Here is a 19,817-nt window from a genome sequence, read left to right on the forward strand (position 1 = left end):
ACTGGCAGGGGTCAGGAATCAGAATTTGCCCTGCCAAGAAAGATCTCACTTGGTGCCACTGCCCCACTCAGCTATGGAGAGAGGGAGCATGGCGCTCCCCACCTACACGAATAGGGGCAGGGTCTTCTCGCACATAGTTCTTGAGGTAAAGAAGAACTGGGGAGTTGGGAGTGCATTGGAGGTGAGGAAGGAGCTGGAGTCTATATAGAGCGGATGAGAAACAGAAGTGGTTACCTCAGCTCTCATGGCCCACCATAGAACCTGAGAGCTGAGCACATTAAAATGTTCAAGTCCCCCAAACAGCTGGCAGCATCAGAAAGCTTGGAGCCACAGGAGGACGAGACAATCCGCTCTACATGAAAATTAATTCCTTTACAAAAAGTTAAGACAGTGTTTTGGAGCTGTTATTTCACAGTGTGAAATGATTTCATTTACCAGGAGCCATTTCATGAGAAGGGTAAGTCTGACAGCCCTGGAGAATGACATCTACCATCTAGCCACAGAGCACTACAGCTTTGGCTGAAGTAGGGCATGTTTCTGTCCCACTGAAGGGCATCTTTCATGACCTCTAAGAGAAAGGGGAGAGTTCCTGTCCATTCAGTCCTCAGCTATTCCAGCAATGAGCCCTTACCTGGGAACTGCCCTCAGGACAGCAAACCCGATTCATAGAAGAATGGGTTGGCAAGGAGGCTTCACAGTATTACTCTCTGTCTCTCTCTCCCCCTCCTCACTGGAAGGTAATTTTATGGGTTTAGAAACCTCACATCCAGTCATATGGTAGATTTCATGCCAGCCAACTGGCAAAAGAACACATGCAGCTGTATGTGTCTGGCACACACCAGTGTTTTCATTTTGGATCTCCTAGCTACCTTGGAGCAGCCAGACATGGGTGTGTCTGTGTCTAATTCCTAAATGTGCTGCAGAAAGACAGCAATAAGGTGGCCTCACTCCTGTGCCAGTGGAAGGTAACAAAGAGGTTTTCCATTAATTTTAATGGGGGCAGCCTCCTGCCTCTCTCTGTTCGACACAGGGAGCGTGGAGACAATGGGAGATGTCCTCTTTGTTCAGTTGTAAGAAAATGAGTTGCTCAGCAGTAGTTGCACTAATCAGGGCCAGAGCAGGCCATTCAGCACATACACCGGCCCATCCCAGAAGCACGGCTTTATGCTACCAGGGATTCTCCTGACCACTGTTGTCCCTAGCGCCCCCTTGAGGGGTTGGTGGGGAGCAACAATGCTCATGACCCTTCCATTCCACTTCATATATTGAGCCCCACCCCAGAGGGGTCCCTCTTGGGACCAAGGTAGCAAAGGACAGAGCAGTGGAGGAGGCATACCCCATCCTTCAATTCCACATGGGCAAGGGGAGATCCAGCATGGCCCCGTTTTATTAAAGCTTCAGCTGCTCCTATATCATACTTGATGGAAAACCCAGTATCCTAAAGTGGCATCATAGGAGCCCAGCATTGTTGCTGCAAACATTGTTAACACCATTTTAAGCCTAATTTTCCATGGACCATGGTGGGCATCTCAATTATATGAACAATGAAAAAGCTAACAGCCCCTACACTGGCGTAGTGGTTAGTGACTCACCAGGCGGTTGGACAGGCATGGAGAGAAACACTTGGATACAATACCAGCCTGGTTTTCATGGGCAGGGAGCAGTGATGTTTGTGTTCTGAAGGTTCTCTGCAGAGCCGGTTACAATGTTGGCGCGTACAGTGAAATCCACGGCAAATCTGCAGGAAAGCTGCTAATCTCTGGAATCTGCATATCTTCTGAGTTCATTGATCTCTATTGTTTCTGTTTAGAAGCTGAAAAAAGTGGCGACAACTGGCAGCAGCAAATCCTATTTTGTTGGCATTCAGAAATAGTTACACTTAATACTGAAGTGGCACAAAGTGATTTACAGGAAAGGTTGTCACAGAAGCAAACTATACTTAAAATAAAAACCCAGCCCAGCAAGAAGGCACACTGCTCAGGGTCCAGTTATAGTTAAAAAATTGGCACTATAAAAATATTTATTTCCACAGTAAAAAAAAAAAAAAAAAAATGTCCTAGGTACCTTTTACTCCTCTCTGTGAAATTTCCTAGAGCTCCTTAACTTCTGAGGACAGGACAAGAAGCAATGGGCTTAAATTGAAGTAAGGGAGGTTTAGGATGGACATCAGGAAAAAACTTCCTGTCAGGGTAGTTAACTACTAGAATAAATTTCCCAGGGAGGCCATGGAATCTCCAACACTGGAGATTTTAAAGAGCAGGTTAAACAAACACCTGTCAGGGATGGTATAGATCGGGGTAGGCAAACTACGGACTGCGGGCTGCAGCCGTTTTAATCCAGCCCTCAAGCTCCCGCTGGGGAGCAGGGTCGGGGCTGCTCCCCACAGCTCCCAGAAGCAGCGGCATGGCCTCCCTCTGGCTCCTACGCGTAAGGGCAGGCAGGGAGCTCTGCTCTGCTCTGCACACTGCCCCAAGTGCTGGCCCCAGAGCTCCCATTGCTCAGGAAACGCAGCCAATGGGAGGTGCAGGGGCGATGCCTGCGGACAGGGCAGTGTGCAGAGCTGCCTGGCCACGCCTCTGCGTAGGAGCCAGAGAAGGGACATGCCGCTGCTTCCGGGAGCCACTTGAGGTAAGTGCTGCCCAGAGCCTGCACCCCTGAGCCTCTCCCTGCACCCTAACCCCCTGCCCCAGCCCTGATCACCCTCCTGCACCCTAAATGCCTCGTTTCTGGCCCCACCCCGGCACCCGCACCCCCAACCGGAGCCCTCACCTCCTCCTGCATCCCAACCCCAATTTTGTGAGCATTCATGGCCTGACATGCAATTTCTATTCCCAGATGTGGCCATTGGGCCAAAAAGTTTGCCCACCCCAGTCTAGGTAATATTTAGTCCTGCCATGAGTGCAGGGAACTGGACTAGATGACCTCTTGAGGTCCCTTCCAGTCCTACGATTCTAAGATAGGTTAATCTCCTGTGGGCTGTAATACTTTTGTTGGGTTTAGTGTCCAGGTGCTGGTGGCCTCTGATATACAGGAGATCAGAGTAGCTGAGTGGGTGGTCCTTCTGGCCTTAAACTCTATGACCCCGGAGATGGTTTGACTCCTTATTCTTTTCTAAAATCATAAGGCAGGGGACCCGCATATGTCCTGGATAGATTACGCCAACTGGCCACAGCAGCAACAACAATCAGAGAGTCATGAAAATAAGAGCTAGAAAATACCTGTTAGTGGGTCTGAAAGCCTGATGAGCTCGTAGCTCATTCATAGTAGCTGCATCTACTGGATTCTGAAGGATTCAGGCACAAAAGCTGGCAGTGGCTCAGCTCTTCCTGGTTTGCCTGGAACGAGAATCTGGTTTTATGGAACCAGAATTGCTCTGCCCTCTCCAGGCACCCATAGTTACATCACCCCCCGGGCTTTGAGACAGGATGCTTGAGGTGCCTTCTCAATGTGTTTTGGGGGCATTAAGTAGCCCCGCCCTCATTTTCCTTTAGGGTGGCACCAGAGAGGGGTTTGGGTGCAATCACAGGGTTTTCAGAGGAGCCAGGAAATGGCCTGTCCCCCCACAGGCAGCAGGAGAGAGAGGGAGTACTCCACCTTTGCTGCCATCAGCTATTCAACTTCCAGGACGCATCACACTGCAAAGTGCGCGCAGCAGCCAGCGGAAAGGCGCGGCCTCCTCCCCTCTTTCTCGGTCTGAGCAGGTTCCAGCAATTAAGCCATTTTCTCTCTCACATATCCCAAAAGAAACAGGGGATTGTGGGCCAACGACTCTACCCGTTAGTCCCTCCAAGAAGAAAGATGGTAAAAGGAGCCACCTGGTGCATCTCAAAGACCCCAGGAAGGGGGCACCAGATGCTACTAGGGAGAGGGACATGGAGGGGCATTCGACAAACACAAGAAGAAATCAGTGGTAAGTGGGATGGGTGGAAGCTCTGCTGGTTGTAAGAAGGCATCCACTTAGTTCCACTCAATGTCCAAGTGTGTGGGCTGACGTTTTTAGGTTTGGCTGGAATTTGAACCTACTCAGATTTCAGGCGATTGCACAGTCTTGGCTAAATGTTTTACACAAGCCACCTGTTTGGCCATCTATCCCATCCCATACTGATGCACAACACTTGCACTGTCATGACAGGGAGGCACGTCTCATTAGTCTTTCTAATTTTTTTTCCCTGTGGGGAAGCAGCAGGAAACCAGCTGTGAAATAAAACCTCCCCAATCCAACAGCAAAGGTCAAAACTAGAGGGAAATATTTTTTTTTTCCAAACAGGAAAGTTTGTGTAAAATTGACCCTTGGTCAAAGCAGTTTAGATTTCTTGGTAAGGTACCCCCATAAATCCTGGCGGCCGTTATGCTGCTTTATCTTGCTGGGCTTGTAAACCTTTGATCTTTAAATTACCACGATGACCCTAGAAATTCTTGCTCATGAAGGATTGAGTAAACATCTTTAGGGCCTAGGGATTTTTAAGCCATGTGCTGATTTGGATGATCACTGACCACTAAGGAATCAAAAGAGTTTCAGACGGTAAAAACACAGCACTTGTCAAATCACACAACAGGCCAAATCCTAAAGACTTTCCTCAATTTTACTCAGTCCTTACTCAGGCAAAAGTCCTGCTTGAAGTCAATAAGGAGCTGCACCATTCATTTTTTGTTGGTCCACTGCATTGAGCATATTCAGTTACAGATACAAGACAATCTATACCAGTGGTTTTCAACCAGGAGTACGTGTACTTCTGGGGGTATGCACAGGTTTTCCGGCGGGTACATCAACTCACCTAGATATCTGCCTAGTTTTACAACAGGCTACATAAAAAGCACTAGCGAAGTCAATACAAACTAAAATTTCATACAGACAGTGAGTTGTTTATACTGCTCTATATACTATACACTGAAATGTAAGGACAATATTTATATTCCAATTGATTTCTTTTATAAGTATATGGTAAAAATGAGAAAGTAAGCAATTTTTCAGTAATAGTGTGCTGTGACACTTTTGTAATCTTATGTCTGATTTTGTAAGCAAGTAGTTTTTAAGTGAGGTGAAACTTGGGTGTATGCAAGACAAATCAAACTCCTGAAAAAGGTACAGCCGTCTGGAAAGGTTGAGCGCCACTGAAAGACAGTGACAATGTACAATAGTGGTAAGAGAGTCAAACAATAAGCCATCAGTTGGCCTCCCTGGGACTGGGATAGCACCAGAGGTAGACATGCAGGAAGGAACAGATGTCAGTTCCTTTCCAAAGACTACACGACTAAGCCCATAACGTTGAGCTAGGGAAAAGGGTTGTCTTGATCCAAAGTCGATTTATGAGTTTAAGATTTTATTCTGCCTAATTGCAGGTTAAAATTTCATTCTCTGACACTTGCCAAGAAGGGAGCAGCAAGCTAAACAATTTTATGCCTCCACAGAAGCAATTATTTTCAGCACATATTTTAAGAGCTGAATTTTGTTTTTGTAGCCATCATTCTGTCCTTCGCCTCCCCTCCCACACACACACACCAACATCTCATATTTTTACAAGGGCAGAAGCACCGACAGTTTCCAGTGTGAAAGCCCTTGACTGGAGTTTGTTTAACTTTCGGGAACAACATCTTCTGGCAAAGCTGAAGAGTGCATTAAGCAAAGCTGTCATTCTTAGGTGTGGAACACTACAAATGGGAAGGAACCTGGCATTCACAGAACATTCAATACAGCATGAAATTCAACGCTTTGGGCAGCTTTTTTGTTTACTATGAAAGGTACAATATTCAGCATATTGTTTTCCCCACAGATCAATGGGAGGTGTTAACTGAATCCGTCACGTTAAGCAGACTGAACAACATTTCCCATTCCTTTGGCTGTCTCTGCACTGGCTTGTCAGCTAGCTAACTGCGTTTAAACAGTCCCAGGTAAACTGCTTTCCAGCAGGGTTTGGCCACTCATTGTGGGTGAAACCAGACCAGGTTAGCGCTATGTTAAAAAGTCATGCCCGAGGCTCTGGGCCACATTCAAAAATGAGTCTGTCTAGAGCACAACTTCCAAACAGATGTCTCTTCTGCTCCCCAGCCCTGCAAACAAAGCCCAGGATCTGAAAGTCAAACAGAGTTCTTTCTGGCTCACACAACAGACAAAACTCCTCCATTGATTGAGCAGCATATCCCCCAGAGAGGGTATGTTGGCCTCTTGATGAGGTTTCTCACCAGAGAACAAAAAACTTGGAGGTATCAACTGTGGCAAAGCATGAGACTCAAACCCCAAAGAGAACAACCTACATGACCTGAATGCTTCACCATGACACTACAGCGACTGCATGGAAATTGTTGAGACTGTGATGAGATTAACTTGGACAATGTCCATCTAACGTTAGGCATTTTTATTAACCAGCCTTATTGCCACTCATAAAGCAAAGATCTATCCCTCACTGATTATTAACAGCCCAACCTAATTCAGTCAGATCCTAAAACCAGGCAGCATTTCCCGCAATGTTCCACTGCATAGGGAGATCTTCCACTGGGGGCTTTAAGGAGTGTTTTCCGACCCTCTTAATCTCCATGTTGAGCTGCCACTCTACACAGTGGGTCAAAAAAATTTACAAATTCAGATCATGCCTATGTTTTTCAAAAAATTCAATGAGAATCCCCACAGAAACACTTGGGGGTAAGAGGCAAAAAATATTGCTTTGTATCTTCTCTTTACATTGACTTTATTATTATTATTTATTGCTGCCTTTGGCCACTGATTATTCAGAAACAAACAATCCTGCTTTGCAACACAGAGAACAAAGAATTACTTGCAGTCTAGAATATGTCCCGTTAGCGTTCAAGAGAAGATTACTACCCAGTAATGGCATTTCGATCATCGTTATAGGATTGAGACTGGTGAGAGGACTAATGCCACATGGGGATTGGCTTCCAATAGCAGGAAACCAAAGATAAAAACAGTGCCTCTCCCAGTAGCCTCAGTACCTCTCCTTTTCTAAGAGCCTGAAGCAATTTTGAGTAGGAGGTCAGATGGGCAAAGGGGAGAAACTAGACTAATAGAGAGGCGTATAAAGAAAAGCATGACCAGTAAATGATTGCTCCTTTTAATATACAGACTCTCTGCATCAGTGCAATTCCAGATCCCAAAGCGCCATCCTCTTCTAAGTTTTGTGCCATTACTAGGGATATCGGGGCTGATTGTCCACTGCATAGCACCTCGTGCAGTCATTTCGGGCTAGATTCACAAGGGGAATTCAAAGGACGTTAGGAGCCTAAATCATTTTGAGGATCTGGGAGTCAGAGTTTCTCCATCAGCTTCAAAGAGCTTTGGATCTGGCTCATGTTCCTGTACAAAATGGCTGTAAAACTCTGCCAGCGGAGTGAGGGATGGGCCAGGGGTGGGAGGGATTCTGATTTAGCAGCATTACATACGCACTTTGCTCAAATGGCTGCAAGGCAAAGAAGAATCAGGCCCATTGCCTCCTCTTGCTTCTATTCACCCCAGGAAGTGCAGCCAGTCTGCCATCCAGCACAACACCAACAAGCCTATGAGAGCAGCAGTGCTGGGAAGGCTTTAAACTGTTCATTAAATGTAAACCAGCAAGGAGGGATGGCAGTAGAAGACAAAGGGCAGGGAAAAGAGAGCGGGAGAGGAGAGCCCTTGCTAATTTCCTCCTCCCATCCCCTCTCCATTACCGACTGCCACACTCTGAAAGTCAAGTGGACTTGTGAAGAGGAACCACGTGCAATTTAAAGTGCAGCCTTCCCCTGAGAGGTATGTGAAAATGCCACCGTCACATTCGCTGCCTATGGGAATTGGGAGTCAGAGCCACTGGAAAAAAAGCAGATTCTGCTCCATTTTTACCACTGTCAACATTGAAGACCCAACAGTGCTTAAAAAAGATTGGAACAGGAAAGCAAGCGCTCATTGCACTAGCCAAGGAGAAGGGGGAGAGTACGGCTTACCCAAGCCAAGGAGAGGTGGGGAATCACCCCCTCTCTTCTTTTAGCAGAGGAAGTGAACTATGCTTCCCCCTTTGCCAGCCCTTTCTTTAACCTCTGGGAGAAACACAGCACTGGGAGAGTGAACTGGGTTCTTTTTTGAATCATGCCTCATCGGAGCTCAACAGCACTTCAGGCAGGTTGTTGGAGCCCTTTTGTTCTTCCCCATCAGAATCTGATTAACAGGGATAGGGAGGTTCTGTGACTTCTGAGAAAGTGTTGGTGTATGTTTATACAGATATACTTAAAAGAAGGTTAATTGGTCTCCTGGGAGCTATAAAGAACTTGTTAGGTTCCTCTATGTGAGCAGTGACTGTATGGGGCATAATTACTAAGCCTAAATTATTCTCTCTCTTTGGGAGCGGAATCTCTAAGGTCCTTATTAAAACCTACAAACATTCTGAAGAATGCTAGCATTAGAATTTGACCATGTTGCTCACAAACCGGGCCAAGTTGTTGTACTCAGCCCCTTAAATACCAACGGGCGTCACCTAGGCTTGACTTAATTGCATAACACCCCGCTGTTACGAGGATAAATAGGAATCATTGCGTTGGATACCTACAGCTGGAAATATGATACACCAGATTCCTATCTTAAACATTGGTGTGGCTTTTATACTGAAGGAGAGAAAAATCTGCAGTGTACTGTTAGTGGCCATTTCACAAAAAGCCCAATTTAAATACACTATTCAAGATGATCAACTCTGTAAAATCATACAAGAAAGAAACAAGATGCTTCCTTCTTGGGCACTGTGGTGTATCGAAAACTGTGTAAAAATTACAGGCTCTCACAGTAAGTTCTATGGGGTTTCCCAGTCCTGTTTGCAGGCTGGAGGGCTCTGTAGGGAAGCATGTGATCTTGTTTCTCAGTCAGTCTGCAAAGGGCCAGCTTAGAACAAGATGGGGTGTGCTGCACCTCTCTGCCATAGGCAGCAGTCTGCTTTCTCTCTCTGCTTTTGGCTCTTGTGTGCTAAGGTTCTGGACTGTAAGAAATAAAGTGGGGTTGTTACGTTACAACCTTTCTGAAAGAGTATTTTGTTTTTTATCTAATGTCTCTGCTTGAATGCGGTGAACGTAACAGGCAGGACTATCTATTTGGAAGGACAAAGAAACCTGAGCCATAACAAATGGATTTCAAACTTGATTAACCTGGGTTTGGCCTGAAATGATGTGGTGCCCAAGTGCACGTCTGAGACTTGATACTGGCAAAAGGCCTTTCTGCTGGGAAAGGAGTTCCTCTGGCTTAACCCACATCCCGTCAATGGGGCATGGGGCCTGCTGAGTGGTGCTTTTTGCGGTGACAAGCTTAGTATCATTTTGTTTGACCAATATTCTTTTCTTAACTTCCTGTGTATTTCCTCTCACAAGACAGTCTGAACTGCAGGTATAGCCTATTAAACCAAGGTATTCCTCATTCAGGCACCTTAGCGAAGGAACCTGAATGTCAGAGGAGGATGAGTCAAGCGTGAGGCTTCAGCATCCCATCAAAGGCAAAGGAGTTGCAATTCTGCCTCCCCAATGAGACACAAAAGCGGAATGGCTTGGTCTAGTGTGGGCTCAGAGTGAGCCAAATGACCTGAGTACTGCTGGGCTTGGCTACAGCCTGAGTGTTGGGCGTTTAGTTGTGATCTGTGGGGTTTGTTGAAATGACATCCTTAGAGAATGAAGCCCTCTTTCCACAGAGCAGGCACAGCATAGGCCAGGGCAGCTCAGGAATCTATACAGTGCGCCATTAATGTGTCTCAACTCTGATCCACAGGAACCAGAATTTAGTGGTGCAGACAATTATAAAAAAAATAAAATAAAAAAATCACATAATGCTTCTAATTAGAGCTGCAAAAACACCTATGAAGTGATCTCACTCATCCCACAGCCAGTGAATGTGTGTTGACTAGGATATAGCTTAGGTCCCTGTATATAATTACAGCTTTCAATTCATTCTGTAATCAGACTCTGTACATGGTTTACATCCATATGCAACGTTTGGTACTTGGTAAATTACCATGGCAGCCACCCACGGTTTTGCCCTTCCCAGAAGCCTTGTGCCTTCCTATGACCAGTTTCTAATAGTTATTTTGCTCAGTGACAAATCTTCCTAATCATGCTTGTGTAACTAATTCAGATGGTCTTATATTCCCAGAGTGCATTGGCCAGCATGCTGCTGATGCTAGTCCAGATGCTCTGGGCCTTTTTGTGGTCCAATGAACAAGGCACTGGACTGGTAGTTCAGAGAGCTAGGTTCTAATCACAGTACGGGTGATCAGTTGAGTAAGCCAGTTCATCTCTTTGTGCCTCATTTTCATGATCTCTAAAGTCAAGGGTAATGATACTCTCCTTTGTAAAGCATTCTGAGGTCTAAGATCTCTACCTTACTGTCAGTGAAAATTCCTAAACTCCTGATGGTGGATTTTGTGGAGTAGTAATGGGGAGTGAATTTCACATTTCTAATTGAAGGTTTTCACTAGAAGTCTGCTGTCTAAGCATTATGCTCACACAGCCACGAAACACAAACATTCCATCTTTTATGTGTGTCCAGTCAAAGCACCCTGAATATCAAATTGTGACTACTGAGTTTTCAAAGCGATACACATTGCAATAAATGGACACAAATCAGACGTCAAGAATTATAACATTCAAAAACCAGTTGGAGAACACTTCAATCTCTCTGGTCACTCGATTACAGACCTAAAACTGGCAATTCTTCAACAAAAAAACTTCAAAAACAGACTCCAACGAGACTGCTGAATTGGAATTAATTTGCAAACTGGATACAGTTAACTTAGGCTTGAATAGAGACTGGGAGTGGATGGGTCATTACACAAAGTAAAACTATTTCCGCATGTTTATTCACACACCCCCCCCCGCCACACCACTGTTCCTCAGACGTTCCTGTCAACCGCTGGAAATGGCCCACCTTGATTATCACTACAAAAGGTTTTCTTCCCCCGCCCCCAGCTCTCCTGCTGGTATTAGCTCATCTTAAGTGATCACTCTCCTTACAGTGTGTATGGTAACACCAATCGTTTCATGTTCTCTGTGTATATAAATCTCCCCACTGTATTTTCCACTGAATGCATCCAACGAAGTGAGCTGTAGCTCATGAAAGCTTATGCTCAAATAAATTTGTTAGTCTCTAAGGTGCCACAAGTACTCCTTTTCTTTTTGCGAATACAGACTAACACGGCTGCTACTCTGAAACCTGACATTGCAGTCTGTGTCCAGCCAATAGGATGCCACATGTTAGCACAAAATATGCAAATGCAAACAATTAAAACATTTGTGGAAATTGTCATCTCTTCAGAGATGTTTTTCACTGGAAAAACTGGCTACATTCAATAGGTACATTAATTTCCTGCAAATAGTTCTCTGAGCTCTCAAGATCAATAAGTTTTTAGATTACATATAGGTTCTAAACATATCTATAGCCAAATCTTGTTTCGTTATTTTTTCCTTCTTTGGCAATGAAGGGAAGCGTTCCCAAGAATCAGCAGTGACTAGAACTACCTTCTGGGCCCCGTTGTGCATGCATCTGGAGCCATTCACAATCTAACCCCAAGTGATTTGCCCCAGAATTCCACATTCTATGCCTTAACCAGAAGGCCACCTCTTCCTTCCCATGTACAGGGGGAAAATTATTTTGGAATCCAGTATAAATCCTCTTATTGGGCACAACTTCCATAAAAACTGGACTGTGCTCATTCAGAACGTTCCACTGATGAGAAACTCATCCAAATAAACGGCAGAGGGAAATACCCTTTGTATTTTGTGAATGGCTTTACAACTAAGCAATGTATAAAAGCATCAACATGTTTAAATGAAGTTGGCTTTTTTAAAAACATCCATCATAGAACAGGTTTCAGAGTAACAGCCGTGTTAGTCTGTATTCGCAAAAAGAAAAGGAGTACTTGTGGCACCTTAGAGACTAACCAATTTATTTGAGCATAAGATGAAGTGAGCTGTAGCTCACGAAAGCTTATGCTCAAATAAATTGGTTAGTCTCTAAGGTGCATCATACAACAGAGAAGCTGCCTGAAGTAAACAATGGGCAGAACACTGGGAAAGGTTTGCTAGCAAAAACCAATTCACAATCATTAAATACTGTACAAGTGCCCAAGCTGCAGACAACATCAGGCATCACATTTAAATTCCAGTATCAATTGCTCAGAGTTGTGGTGCTCCATTTGGGTCTCTCAAGCTATTTTTTAAAATAAGAATAACACTGCTCCATCAGCGGAGCTGACCCAACTGAGGACCCGGATCAAATGCACTGCACTGGACTTTAAAAAGCAACACATTTTAAAGTATAAATCATCTTCTGACCGTTAGAAATTTCCCTCAATTGCAGTCGATCACTTTGGCAAAGCAGTAACACACCCATATTTTTTTCCTATGTGCTGGTGCTATGCAACCTTCCAAAAAATCAGTTCCAGTGACTTTATACTCCCTTAACTCTAATATCACCGCTCAAGCATTAACTTAAGGAATGCTGCCAAGTCAAAATTTAACCCTACATTTAGTTTTAAACCTTAAAGTGACTAGAAATATTTTCATGGTTTTTGAAAAGATTCTGAAGTACCTTAGGTATTAAAGTAAGGAAGCAGGCTCTCCACACTTCAATCTGCTTCCTTCATGAAGCCCTCTATCCCCCAATAGCTTTGGCTTGGAAAATTGACTTAGCCAGAAAATTGCCACATTTACTCTGAAGTCAAAGAAGGTGGTTTCTACAGAGATGTGTGATTATTACAGCTGCTCAGGCTGGCGTACACCAAAGGCCTAAGGTACCAGCTGTATCGCAACTCAGAGGCAAGCACTGTCGGTGCTTCAGCAGCTGGGCCTCATAGGCCTCACCAGCCCTGCTGAGTCCCAGTAACCACACACATAGCTATGGAAAAGGGTCTTTTACTAGGCCTGGCAGGAAAATAAATGGTTGCAAACAGCCTAGATACTGTGGCTTCAACGGTTAGAGTTCAAAGTGTGCAATAGCGGTTCTTGTTTGGGCCCCTGAGGCTGTTCAACTGAGTAAGGGCTCTTCAAGCCTAATCCCTAGAGCACCTTCTGCAGTCCAGTCTCTAGTCAGTCAAGGAGTTTCCAGGTTTCCAGGCCACGCTTAGCCAGTGTCTCTCATTGGGATCCCTCTGCACTGGCTCCCTGCCCCAGAAGCCCCAACACAAACCTGCACCTAGGTGGGACGTCTGACAGTCACGGCCTGTGCCATGCAGGACTCTGCAGATAGTTCCTGGGGATTCCTCTCTGCTTCCAGCTTCCTGCAGCTCCTGGGTAGCCATGCACCTGCTCCTTCCCAAGACTGCCCAGTCACTTCCTGCGTAAAGGACGGTCCTTCCTCCTACCTAACCTGGGGAAAGGGAAATACAGTGGGGAGGGGGCTGATGGGAGTTGTAGTCCCCCTGTTTAGCAGGTTCACCGCAGACTGAAGGAAATGCAAACTGTTTTTGAGTTACAAATGATTTTAAGTTATCTTGATTTTAAATTTCAATTGTTGGCCAGCATCTTTTTAGCTCACTTAAGTTACTGCACCTTCTAATTTTCCAAGCTCTCTGAAAACTCATATGCCAGAAAATATGTTTGAAGAAAATAGGTTGGAATTGAAACTGCGAAAGAAAAACAACAGCAACAACATGCCTTGCCTTGCTTTGCTAGTAACTCTAGTGCTGTGCATGTGAACTTCAAAGTGAAATTGCTCAGCAACTGACTATAAAACACATAAAACTGGGCTATTTTCATTGTCCAACCTGAGAGACATGTAAGCATTATACAAACAATAAGGAATGAAAAGCACTGACTACATTCCTGCACTAAGGAAGTGTGGCTGGAACAATGCATGGAGCATAGACTCTATAGGAGTACTGATGTCATCCTGATCCTAGGGCCTGATTCAAAACCTATTAAAGTCAATGGGCATCTTCCCATTGCTTTCAGTGGGCTCTAGTTTAGGCCCACATGTGCTGGAGTGTATGCCTTCGTGCCTGCTCCACAGTAAGCATAATACTTTTTTAGCCTATTCCTTAGCCATTTTGCTGTGACAGATTCAGCCTAATGCGGTCTCCCCCCAGTCCATGCCACTCCACAATATCAAACATGCCCACGTGCCTGGTTGTGGTCCCAGGGTGCATGGGAGTGGCTTGGAACACAGATGGGGAGTGTTGGTGCATATGCAGAATGCACATGAGTGTGAATGCATCACAGCTGGAATGCACTCACCCAGCACATACTATATAAGACATAGCCGGCTCACCCCTAAGATTCTCACAAGCCTTTCAGTTTTACACGTATAAAGTGTTAGCAACACAGATAAGGCTCATTTTTATATAACACCCTGTGCTTTTTAACATGGCAGTGTCCCTTTACAACCATGAAATAGGTCTTGAACTCCGGGTACATCTGGACTTTTCTGATTGGCTGTCAGTGATGCCCTTGCTCTGTCACTAATCCCCATAAATGCCTGGGGCTGACCTTTCCCGCATATAATTTCCTGTTCATCATAGTAATAAAACCCCACGAAGCTATGAATTTCTGTGGGGATTATTGCACTTCTTGGGAGGCTGAAGCAACTTGGCCTGTGGCCTCGTGTCCTGCTTTGCACTCCAGAAATGCTCTGCATTTTGAATATTACTGCCGGGCAAGTGGATGCTTCATACTTTGGAACAAATTCAAACGTCTTGACAGGCGAACTTTCCCAACGTTGGCAGTCATGTGCCATGCCTATAAATTATGCCCAGAGTGTTCATGTTCACTTTAAATGTGTTCTCACCTCATAGTAATTAATGGTGCCAGGTTACTGGTGTGAAAAACCTGACTTTACGACTATAGATTAATTAAATGACAGTCACATCTACAGTAGCCACAATAAATTATTGGTGAGGAATGACACACCTTAAGTGATGTTTTCAAAGCCTTGAAATTATTTCAGTTTAAATGCTCCTCGTAAATATTTGGCTTTGTTAACATTTGTTTCTGTGTTAAAAATTAAAGTCAGCAGCACTGGCAATAACAGCTGACTTGCTGACGAGCTTGGGGAAAATGGAATGCGTGCTCTCCAAGAAATGCTCTTCTCCCCCCAGTGAGCGCTATGTGAAATGATCTCTTAATTCAGCACCATCCTTATGTCCTAAATGACTCTCTGCACACTGACGTGCAACCATACCAGCAGATAATTTTGGATGGGTGGAGGGAAGGAGTGTAGTTGCTGCTTAAAGAAATGGGAAATAAGTGTATTGAAGTATGCTTACAATTAGTGATTCGTCAGAAAAGCAAAATGTATAGGGCCAGACTCTCTGGTCCCTTTGTCCTGCCTGAGTTGTGCAAAGGGGACAGAATCTTGTTGCACCTGCCAGGCTGTGAATTCTCAGCTGGTATAAAGCTGGTAGAGTTGCCAACCCCCAGCCTAGGAGGTGTTACAGGGAAGGAAATGATGTATTAAGGCAGGGCATAATACATCTCCACTCTGCCAGTTTACAGCTGGCATATGCTCCTTTAGGGACCATAGCCAGCTCTAGTAAGTTAGAGTAGCCCCCGTCTGCTCTAATTTACATCTGGGCAAGGACAGCTTGAGAATCAGCCTGAGAAACTGTTCTGCATTCTGAGCAGATCTTTGCACGGGACAGATTTGACCCATAACGTTAGATAGGACAGACTTACAGAAAAGACCTAAGGTAACATTTTCTAAAGCACCTTAATGACTTGGGCTCCTAAGTCCCATTTTCAAAAGTGACATGGGTATTTAGAAGCCTAAATGTCAATCAAAACAATGGAATGTGGACTAAGTGCCTAAATCACTTTTGAAAATGGGACTTACGTGCTTTTGAAAATGTTTACCCTTGGTCTGAAAGAAAAAAGAAGAGAGCTACTATGTACGCATTGGATGTATTTAATTACCTTGATGTTAAACTTCTCAGTTTATTCTAGAAATTAAATACATTGTTAACAGTTAACACAAGAGGTCCTCAAGTAGCTAATATATCTAACAGAAACACGAGCGGAAACCTATTAACCTCTACATCAAAAAGTTCAAATTCAGGCTTAGTGTAAGCAGGTGCAACTCCACTGAAATCCAGGAAGCTGTATCTGTTCTTAACCCCACCCACAGACAAGAACATACAACTGGTGAGAGAAAAATGGAGATAGTGGGTGAAGTTTCTCCATAATGTAACTGCATTGACCTCACACAAGGTCTGAATTGGAAGTTATGGTCTAAGGCAGTACAGCTCAACCTTTAAGAAAAGCCACTTCATCATAGAATGACTTTGTAAAGAGCCACCTGTGACAAAGTTCCTCCTCTGCCTCGGTGCGTCCTGCGTTTATTGGCGGATTTGCTCGCCTCAGAGGTTCACGGCAGCCCTCAGTTTGGCCACTTTCATGGCTCAAATCTGCCGATCACTCAGTTAGCTCACCACTGGCCAGCATACGGAAAAGGAAGAAGAACAATCCCCGCAGTCTCTGCTGATCCACCTAGTGGATCGGGGAACAAGCCAGAGACCTTCCCCTCCGGTGGAACCCACAGTCCAGGTCAACTCCTCCGGTATCAGGTAGGGAGTGGGAGGGATGGGGGGAACCCGGGCCCACCCTCTACTCTGGGTTCCAGCCCAGGGCCCTGTGGATTGCAGCTGTCTACAGTGGCTCCTGTAACAGCTGTGTGACAACTACAACTCCCTGGAATACTTCCCCATGGCCTCCTCCCAACACCTTCTTTATTCTTACCACAGGACCTTCCTCCTGATGTCCAATAATGCTTGTACTTCTCAGTCTTCCAGTCATACACCTTCTCGCTCCCAGCTCCTCGCGCCTCTTGCTCCCAGCTCCTCGCAGGCACACCACAAACTGAAGTGAGCTCCTTTTTAAAGCCAGGTGCCTGATTAGCCTGCCTGTCTTAATTGATTCTAGCAGCTTCTTGATTGGCTGCATGTGTTCTAATCAGCCTGTCTGCCTTAATTGTTTCCAGAAAGTTCCTGATTGTTCTGGAACCTTCCCTGTTATCTTACCCAGGGAAAAGGGACCTACTTAACCTGGGGCTAATATATCTGCCTTCTATCACTCTCCTGTAGCCATCTGGCCTGATCCTGTCACACACCATACCAAAACATTGTGATGACCCGACAGAGTGTCTTATATTCAGAATCTGGGACCCTGTGTGAGAATGCAGGGCTCGTCTGTTGGATCAATCTGATGTCTGGTGCTGGAACCCTGCATAGAGAGTCAGAGAGATTTTTGCAAAGTCACTCTCAGCTCAGATCAGGTGTGTCCAATTAATTCCAATCTAGGAGAATGAGGGGTTGCAGTAACTTTATAAGGCACAGAGAAGAGCGTCTCCTCAGCTCTTTTCCACCTCCCTCTCTTTTACATGGAAAGGAGGGAAAGGTTTTCCTTTGCTTGGTTCTCTACTGGCAGGGAGTGGTCTCTTCTGTTTTCCTGACTCCCCTGATCCCAGCCACTACTGGCTGTTGAAAGGGAAAGGGCCTTTCTCTCCCTCACCTGCCTCCCTACTGGCTGCTGCTAGGAGTGGGATTACATTGGTCCTTTCCTTCCTTCCCTTCCCACATTGAAAATGCATGGCTCCTGCACTATCAGTGAGTTTGATCAGTGCTCCTCATTTTCCCTGGCCATATATAAATCGGCCTGGCAGCAAATTGATAATCCACAGTCTTCTTGCTCTGCCTTGGTCTGTAACTGACCATGTATCACAGCCACAGATCTTGAAGGAGTTTCATGCACAGCCCTTAAAAGCTGTGTATGTGGACCTAGAGCAGAAGGCAAAAGGATCACTGATCTGGAGAGGTCTCTGAGGTAATTTTTAAAGCAGTTGGAACTGAGGAACCCCACAACCATAATGATGAAAGAAAACAGAGATGGGGGCAAAATTCAGACCAGAATTTCAAACATTTTTAAATGTAGCCATGTTCTGATCCAATGCTTCAGTTTAGTCCATTATAAAGACAGGAGACATTTGTAAAATATAGATATTGTTATATTATCGGGAAGTGCTATACATGTGCTGGGCCCCGTTCAAGACACAAACTAAAGAGAGGTACTGCCTTGAAGAGCTTACAATCTAGAGGGTAAACTCACTCCGCTCATCAGGAGACTTTCCATTGACTTCCATGGGCTTTGAATCAGGCCTTCAGAGACAGGATGTGCTGGGAAATCAAGAGGAGGGAATAATTTATGTTTTTTATATATCTGTTGATTATGTATCTGGGGCCAGATTCTCAGCTGGTATAAACTTGCATAGTCAATTAGCCATTGACTTAAATGGTGCTACATGGATTTACAACAGATGAGGATCCGTAACTACATATTTACTCTGTTATTATGAATTCACAAATCGTGGGCATGGCAGAAAAAAAACAGCCTTAAGGAGGGATTTGAATAAGCACGGAGGACGGTGGTGATTTGGCAAGCTGGGATTCAGAGGCCATTCTACACATAAAGAGCAGCCTGGAAAGAAGAACTCAGTTTAGAGTGTGAGAAGGAAACCAACAGAATGGTGAGACAAGTACTGGCTGGGTCTGACTTTAGATTTCAAACTCTTCCTATGTCCAGAGCCATTTGAACCTGGGCTTTTATTTCAGGCCCATTTATTAAAAAATAAACATAGAGAGGGACCATTTAAACCCCTCATAAACAGCCAAAGAAGATGCTGATTTGTGCACAGCAGCATTCTGTATACAGGTATGTTTTTTATTACCAACGTGTAACTTGAACATCAATTGCTAAGACTTATTTGCTTCCCAGAGAGTAGACTCTCTCTCAAAATGGCCTGTATTTCTCCACATTTGAATTCAGTGAGGAAAATTACATCGTAGAACAGCAAAGCTAATAAGCATTAAACATTTTAGCAAAGGAAATAGGGCCTGATCCAAAGCCTACCAAACTCAATGGGAGTCATTCCAATGAATTCAGAGGGCTTTGGCTCAGGTCAAAGAATGTCAATACAAAAAAGATTTGTTTTCCTTCTCCCCTGAATGTTAGTTTTCCAGTCTGAGATCATCCTCACTGTGCTCACATGCCAGCTTCACACTGTTCCTTAAGTTTCATCAGGTCTTGCACCAGGCTGTGATCTGCTCCATGTGTTACTTTCATAATGTTATAAGCCTTGAGAAGAGAGAAGAAAAGGGACAGGTTAGTTCACCATTTCTTACCTTCAAGTTCACACCTGCAGCTTTACTTTAGGGCAGTGATTTTCAACCTGGGGCATGCAGAGGTCTTCCAGGGAGTACATCAACTCATCTAGATATTGGCCTAGTTTTATGACAAGCTAGATAAAAAGCACTAGTGAAGTCAGTGCAAACTGAAATTTTATACAGACAACGACTTGTTTATACCACTCTATAAACTATACATTGAAATGTGAGTACAATATTCATATTCCAATTGATTTATAATTATATTGTAAAAATGAGAAAGGAAGCAATTTTTCATTAATAGCAAGCTGTGACACTTTTTTATTTTTATGTCTCATTTTGTAAGCAAATAGTTTTTAAGTGAGGTGAAACTTGGGAGTACGCAAGACAAATCAGGCTCCTGAAATTGGTACAGTCGTCTGGAAAGGTTGAGAGTCACTGTTCTAGGGAACACAGTCTACATGTGGACTTGCCAATGCCACCTACTCTGCTGCTCCCTTTCTATTGTGCTGGTGATTCCCTGCCTTAGAAATTCCTGAAATGCCCCCATCTTAAGTCACACCAAGGCCATTACATCTCATAAGACATTTCCCGATTCATTCATACTGCTTCTGATAGATTCCTGCTCTGGTTCTCAAGTCTGAGAGACCAGATTTCAATCATTCTGCTGTTGGGGAAGAATCTTTTCTTAAACAGTGTTCGGAAACCCACAGTATTCTT

General features: G+C 44.6%; 1 protein-coding gene across 3 annotated transcripts in view; it reads right to left on the reverse strand.

Annotated features, from left to right (window-relative positions):
* Positions 1–15,832: 15,832 nt before the first annotated feature.
* SMYD3 (SET and MYND domain containing 3) overlaps positions 15,833–19,817 on the reverse strand; it is a 633,600-nt gene continuing 629,615 nt past the window's right edge. For 2 of the 3 annotated variants that reach the window (XM_043543386.1, XM_037895370.2), the window contains exon 9: positions 16,929–19,068. In XM_043543386.1, coding sequence (XP_043399321.1) covers positions 18,976–19,068 — 93 coding nt within the window. In that variant the 3' untranslated portion in view covers positions 16,929–18,975. Of the gene's footprint in view, positions 19,069–19,817 lie in introns of all 3 variants that reach the window. The other variant, XM_037895368.2, reaches the window with a different exon arrangement.

Source organism: Chelonia mydas, chromosome 3, assembly GCF_015237465.2.
Source record: "Chelonia mydas isolate rCheMyd1 chromosome 3, rCheMyd1.pri.v2, whole genome shotgun sequence".
Lineage (NCBI taxonomy): Eukaryota > Metazoa > Chordata > Testudines > Cheloniidae > Chelonia > Chelonia mydas.